This window comes from Oncorhynchus tshawytscha, linkage group LG13 (assembly GCF_018296145.1).
Source record: "Oncorhynchus tshawytscha isolate Ot180627B linkage group LG13, Otsh_v2.0, whole genome shotgun sequence".
Classification (NCBI taxonomy): domain Eukaryota; kingdom Metazoa; phylum Chordata; class Actinopteri; order Salmoniformes; family Salmonidae; genus Oncorhynchus; species Oncorhynchus tshawytscha.
Genome location: NC_056441.1, coordinates 78,700,140 through 78,706,665, shown reverse-complemented (window position 1 = coordinate 78,706,665; position 6,526 = coordinate 78,700,140). Strand labels below are relative to the sequence as shown.

At 40.9% G+C, this 6,526-nt stretch overlaps 1 protein-coding gene across 1 annotated transcript; it reads right to left on the bottom strand.

The window, feature by feature from the left end:
• Window positions 1-473: 473 nt before the first annotated feature.
• Window positions 474-5,936, bottom strand: LOC112266183 (olfactory receptor 5P3-like). Its single transcript, XM_042294962.1, has 3 exons — window positions 5,635-5,936; window positions 5,062-5,403; window positions 474-540 (listed from the first exon to the last, which is right to left on the bottom strand). Exons 1-3 carry the CDS (start codon window positions 5,934-5,936, stop codon window positions 474-476), a joined length of 711 nt encoding a protein of 236 aa, XP_042150896.1.
• Window positions 5,937-6,526: the final 590 nt, after the last annotated feature.

Genomic DNA, 6,526 nt, shown 5'->3' with positions numbered 1-6,526 from the left:
GAATAAATACAGTTGTCCTTTACCCTCTGCTCTCTGAGCCTGACTCCGCCCCCACTACTCCTAGAAGTCATAACAATGAACTCACAAAGGAAAATAAACAAATGGTTGTTGACTTTCATACATCAGGCAGAATCTATCAGTCTCTCGGTACCAGATTTGATGCACCTGTACTGTCTCCGCCTTTTACACTGAACAAAAATATGCAACAATTTCAAAGTTTTTACTGAGTTACAGTTCATATAAGGAATCCGTCAATTGAAATAAATGCATTAGGCCATAAGCTATGGATTTCACATGACTGGGAAGAAAGATATGCATCTGTTGGTCACAGATACCTTAAAAAAGGTAGGGGCATGGATTGGAAAACCAGTCAGTATCTGGTGTGACCACCATTTGCCTCATGCAGCGTGACACATTGCATGGAGTTGATCAGGCTGTTGATTGAAGCCTGTGGAATGTTGTCCTACCCCTCTTCAATGGCTGTGTGAAGTTGCTAGGGACACGTTGTCGTGCACGTTGGTCCAGATCATCCCAAACATCCTGAATGAGTGACAACATGTGAGTATGGAGGCCATGGAAGAACTGGGACATTTTCAGCTTCTAGGAATAGTGTACAGATTCTTGCGACAATGGGCAGTGCATTATCAAACTAAAACATGAAGTGATTGCAGCAGATAAATGTCACAACAATGTGCCTCAGGATCTTGTCACGGTATCACTGTACATTCAAATTGCCGTCAGAAAAATGCAGTTGTGTTTGTTGTCTGTAACTCATGCCTGACCGTACCATAACCCCACCGCCACCATGGGACACTCCGTTCACAACGTTGTCATGAGCAAACCGCTCACTGAGATTCATCCATGAAAAGCACACTTCTCCTGACCTGGCGAGGTAACACGTGGTCTGTGGTTGTGAGACCGGTTGGACATACTGACAAATTCTCTTAAAGACACTGGAGGCGGCTTATTATAAGAAATTGACATTAAATTCTCTGGCAACAGCTCTGGTGGACATTCCTGCAGTCAGCATGCCAATTGCACACTCCCTCAAAATTTCAGACATCTGTGATGATTGAGTTGGAGACATGCATAGACACGTATTCAAGGATGAACAGGGAATACAGGCGGGGGCTCAACACACACCCCTGTGGGGCCCCCGTTTTGAGGGTCAACATTGCGGAGGTGTTGCAGCCTACCTTCACCACCTGGGGCACTATGGTTTTGAAGGCTGAGCTGTAGTCTATGAACAGCATTCTTACATAGGTATCCCTCTTGTCCAGGTGGGATAGGGCAGGGTGCAGTGCAATGGCCATTGCGACGTCTGTGGATCTGTTGGGGCGGTATGCAGATTGTTGTGAGTCTAGGGTGTCAGGTAAGGTGCAGGTGATATGATCCTTAACTAGCCTCTCAAAGCATTTCATGATGTCAGAAGTGAATTCTACCAGGCGATAGTAGTTTAGTTCACTTAGTTTCGCTATCTTTGGTACTAGAACAATGGTGGACATCTTGAAGCAAGTGAGGACAACAGACTGGGATAGGGGGAGATTGAGTATGTCCATAAACCCTCCAGCCAGACTTGGCCAGAGGTCAGAGGTCAAAGCTCATCTGTTTGTACCTATCCATGTTCCCAGTCACCTTTCTGTGGTAAAATACAGTGGTCTGCACATTTTATTTGGTGTGAATCCTGCCATCTATCCATGGTTAGGAGCAGGATGGTGGTGTGATCTGATTTGCTGAAGGGAGGGTGGGGGAGGGCCTTGTAGCCGTCCCGGAAGGGAGAGTAACAATGTCCAAGCGTGTTCTCTCCACGTATACCACAGAAGATGTATTTGGTAGAATTTTGAGAGCATTATCCTCAGATTTCCTTTATTAAATTCCCCAGCATCAATAAATGCCGTATTTATTATATATTATCACCGCCGTCGAAAGAACTGGACCAAAGCGCAGTGTTGTGAGCGTACATATTACTTTTATTAGAAATGACACCGACAAAAACAATAAACAATCCAAAACAATTGTGAAGCTTAAGGGCTATGTGCCAAAAACAAAGTTAACTTCCCACACAGAAAGGAGGTAAAAGGGCTACGTAAGTATGGTTCCCAATCAGAGACAACGATAGACAGCTGTCCCTGATTGAGAACCATACCTGGCCAAAACATAGAAATACAAAATCATAGAAAAACAAAACATAGAAAGCCTACCCCACATCACACCCTGACCTCACCTAAATAGAGAAATAAAATGGCTCTCTAAGGTCCTTGTGAGCCGTCACTGTTTCGGCTTGGGGGGAAAATAACCAAAGAAAGTTTTCTCGGCAGCTAATGTGGTCGACATTTGATGGTGATGTATTCCAGATTGGGAAAACAAAAGGAATTACAGCACATTATGGCACTGCTGCAACAATAAAGAGTATTCTGGAATCCTTATAACAAGACACCTTATAAATCGAATCCTTAGTAGAAACAAAATCAAAGTGGACACCCTGCCTGTGTTTTGTTTTTTAGGCCAGGAGAAATGCAACCACTCTCAAATTCATAGACAGAACTATGGATGCAAGGAATGACCATCCATGATATAACATTTTTTATTGTCACCATGTTTTAAGGCTATTCAGTGTTTGCTTACATTTAAATTGTTTACAAATATTGGAGTAAAACAAGCTTATATTTAAGTTGTGCTGGTGGTATGACTGTTCAACTAAACTCATGACGCATGTATAAGTTATATTGTTGAAGAAACAATGGCTATATATCAGGGTTATTCAAATCTGACCCTACGAGGTCCGGCGCCTGATGCCTTTCTGTTCTACCTGATCAAATCAAATTGTATTTGTCACATGTGCCGAATACAACAGGTGTAGACCTTACAGTGAAATGATTACTTACGAGCCCCAACAATGCAGTTTCAAAAAAATACAGATAACAATAAAAGATAAAAGTAACAAGTAATTAAAGAGCAGCAGTAAAATAACAATAGAGACACTGAATACAGGGGGGTACCGATGCAGAGTCAATGTGTGAGGGTATCTGTTAGTTGAAGTAGTATGTACATGTAGGTAGAGTTATTAAAGTGACTATGCATAGACAAAACAGAGAGTTGCAGTGGTGTAACGAGGGGGTGAGAGGGAGGTTGGGAAACACTGCAAATAGTCTGGGTAGCCTAAACTAGATGTTCAGGAGTCTTATGGCTTGGGGGTAGAAGCTGTTTAGAAGCCTCGGCACTCTGGTACTGCCTGCCATGCGGTAGCAGAGTGAACAGTCTTTGACCAGGGTGGCTGGAGTCTTTGACCATTTTTAGGGCCTTCTTCTGACACCGCCTGATATAGAGGTCCTGGATGGCAGGAAGCTTGGCCCCAGTGATGTACTGGGCCGTCCGTATTACCCTCTATAGTGCCTTGCGTCGGAGGCCGAGCAGTTGCCATACCATACCAGGCAGTGATGCAACCATGCTCTCAATGGTGGATCTGATCATTAATTGCCCAGGTTTAAATCAGTCCTTGTTTAGATGGGAAGAATAAAAAAGCAATGGAACTAACTTCAAGGTCCAGATTTGAATCGGAAGGTTATATATAATTAATTTATGAGTCTGAAAATGCTCTTTCAAAATAACTTTTATTAAGCAATTCAATGCTAAATATCAATATATTAGATACAAATATTAGATACATTTTTTATAAACAATATTAAATCATTAAGCATCTGTACAACATAATGTATTGTATGAAACTATTTGTAGTTACATAGCTAAATCATTAAGATACAGCAGAGACTCTCTTTCTGTGGACCAGATCATTTTTTGAATCTTTTCATCAAGCTCTGTTTTATATCTTTTGTCTTGAAACAGTATATCAGTAGATTGATCATAGGAGGGAGCAGGCTATACAACATGATAATAACAATATGTAAATCAGTGCTGAATCTAATGCCGGTATTACTGGACAGATACATACAAATTCCAGGGAGAATATAGAGAGCAATGATGATCAGCTGGCCACTGCAGATAGAAAAGGTTTTGAGGCAGCCTTTGGTGCTGGCAATCTTAAGAACTGCAACAATAATGTAGTCAATTGTCTAGATCAGATCATATTTATAAGATAATACTGCAATAATCTAATAGTGATCCATTACTACATATGCTTTACGCTAACACTTGACATTTCAATAAAATTGCATTTAACAGTAGATAACATTTAATACGGTTCGAATGGGCTAAAGTGTCAAATCAAATCAATTTTGACTGACGTTTATATTTTGTTGTCAAAAAACATCAAACTAATCTAAATCAGGCGTGTCAAACTCATTCTTTGGAGGGCTCAGCGTCTACTGATTTTTGTTTTTTCCTGACAATTTGTGTGCAATTAAGACCTAGAATATCAGGTGATGGGAGTTCCTTACTAACCAGTGACCAATTAAGACCTAGAGTATCAGGTGAGGGGAGTTCCTAACTAACCAGTGACCAATTAAGACCTAGAGTATCAGGTGAGAGGAGTTCCTAACTAACCAGTGACCAATTAAGACCTAGAGTATCAGATGAGGGGAGTTCCTAACTAACCAGTGACCAATTAAGACCTAGAGTATAAGGTGAGGGGAGGTGACCAATTCAGGTGAGGGGAGTTCCTAACTAATCAGTGACCAATTAAGTCCTAGAGTATTAAGTGAGGGGAGTTCCTAACTAACCAGTGACCTCCCGTGATCAGTAAAAGACAGGAGTGAAAAGCTGCAGACACATTGCCTTCCATGGAATGAGTTTGACACCTGTGATCTAAATCAACCAAACTTTGACACTCTTGTTGATTCACAGTTGAAACCTGACTGGTTAAGTTGAGATAAAATTCACAAATGACTTTTAACAAATTCAATCAAAACTCAACATTGATTCAACATGATTACATTGATGGTGATATAACATGGAAACATTATTGACTTAACCACTTTTTATTGGAACAAGCAAGAAACAAGAAATGGCTTTGGTAACCCTAACCATTACATATTTGGATTAATTTCAGTTCTCCTGAAAATATATTTCAGGCGCCCTCGAATCTCCTTGGTTTTGAGACAATACACAAGTGGGTTCACAAGAGAGGGGCCCAGAGTAGAGCCAATGATTAGGCCATTTCTGTGAGAGAGCGTGAGAACCAAACCAACCCTGGTGACCAATATTAACAACACCTTGGGGATAAAGAAGCAAGCCACCACTATCATGTGGGAGACACAGGTGTTAAATGTTTTCCTCCTGTCTTTGGATGAAGACATTTGTATCACTACATAAACTATCTTCATGTATGAGAAGAATATCAAGGCTAAATTAACCCATAATATGGTGGTCGCCACAGTAGAAGCTAGACTGAAATAAAATGTAGGATTCACACATGCTGCTCTTACTAATGCTGCATATTCACAAAAGCTGTATGGGAGTTTATTTGAGCCACAAAACGGCAAATTGTTCACCAAGCCAGTCCACAAACTGGCAAATATGCAGCCTACTGCCCAAGTCGCTATTATAAGTAAAAATACATTTGTATTAGTTAAGATAGTCTGATATCGAAGAGGATATGAAATTGCAATAAGGCGATCATAAGCCATCAGAGCAATAGCGAAGGGTTCCATAGTGCTTCCTAAATGAAATAAGAAGCACTGTATCATGCAGGGTGCATAGGGGACTCTTCTCTCCTCACCAAGGAGAACGTTAAGCATTGTAACACTAATGCCGCTGGTGTAGACTATGTCTACCACTGCCAGCGAGCAAATAAAAAAGTACATGGGGGTATGCAGAGGCTTGTTGAATGCTATGACACAAATGTTGGTGATGCTTCCGATCAGAATGAGAAAGAGGACGAACAAAATGGCTGCTCCCACCAGCTTTGGGTGTTGTACTTCATCCAATCCTGTGATGAGGAATTCTGTTACCGTATGTGTTGTTCTGTTGTTTGGCTCCATGTTCCTGTAAAATAATTTACCAAAATAAGAAGCAAAAGATTGTATATTGATCTACAGTGATTAGCAGAATATCTAATGGAGAGTGTGCCAGACAATTCTTCAATGTAGGGCAACATCACCAACTCCCAGCACGTGCTTGAATATAACAGCCATGTACCACTATCAGTACAGAATAACTCTGTGGTCACTGATACAGTTCAGTTTGTATTTACTGCAACATGATGGAATATCTGTGAAAAGAATTGCATAAAAACAGTCTGCATTGTCAAACTGGTTAATTGATTGTAACAGAAAATATATAATGTGAATCATCTAGAAAACATACTGTTGGTTACAAGGTCCAGTTATGTTAATGGATTGTTAAGTTCAATACTTACCAGGCCAGCCTTGTGCACCAGGTTTCCCACACAGCTGGTAGATGACACTCTGAACCGACTGGCATTGGATGTCTCTGAATTTATCTCCTTTCTGAACCACCTTCTCTCAGCCACTTGAGGAATCCCACGTCATGATTCTCATTAGACACACACACAAACACACACATACATACCTTTTTTTGCACTATTGGTTAGAGCCTGTAAGTAAGCATT

Bases quoted from the DNA above. Each gene is read 5' to 3' on its own strand.
- LOC112266183 (XM_042294962.1), bottom strand. From the start codon at position 5,936: ATGGAGCCAAACAACAGAACAACACATACGGTAACAGAATTCCTCATC. The intron at 5,404-5,634 runs GTGCTTCTTATT...ACTCCCATACAG, and splicing joins TATGCACCCTGCATGATACA to CTTTTGTGAATATGCAGCAT. The intron at 541-5,061 runs GTATTGTCTCAA...TCACTCATTCAG, and splicing joins TCTCTTGTGAACCCACTTGT to GATGTTTGGGATGATCTGGA.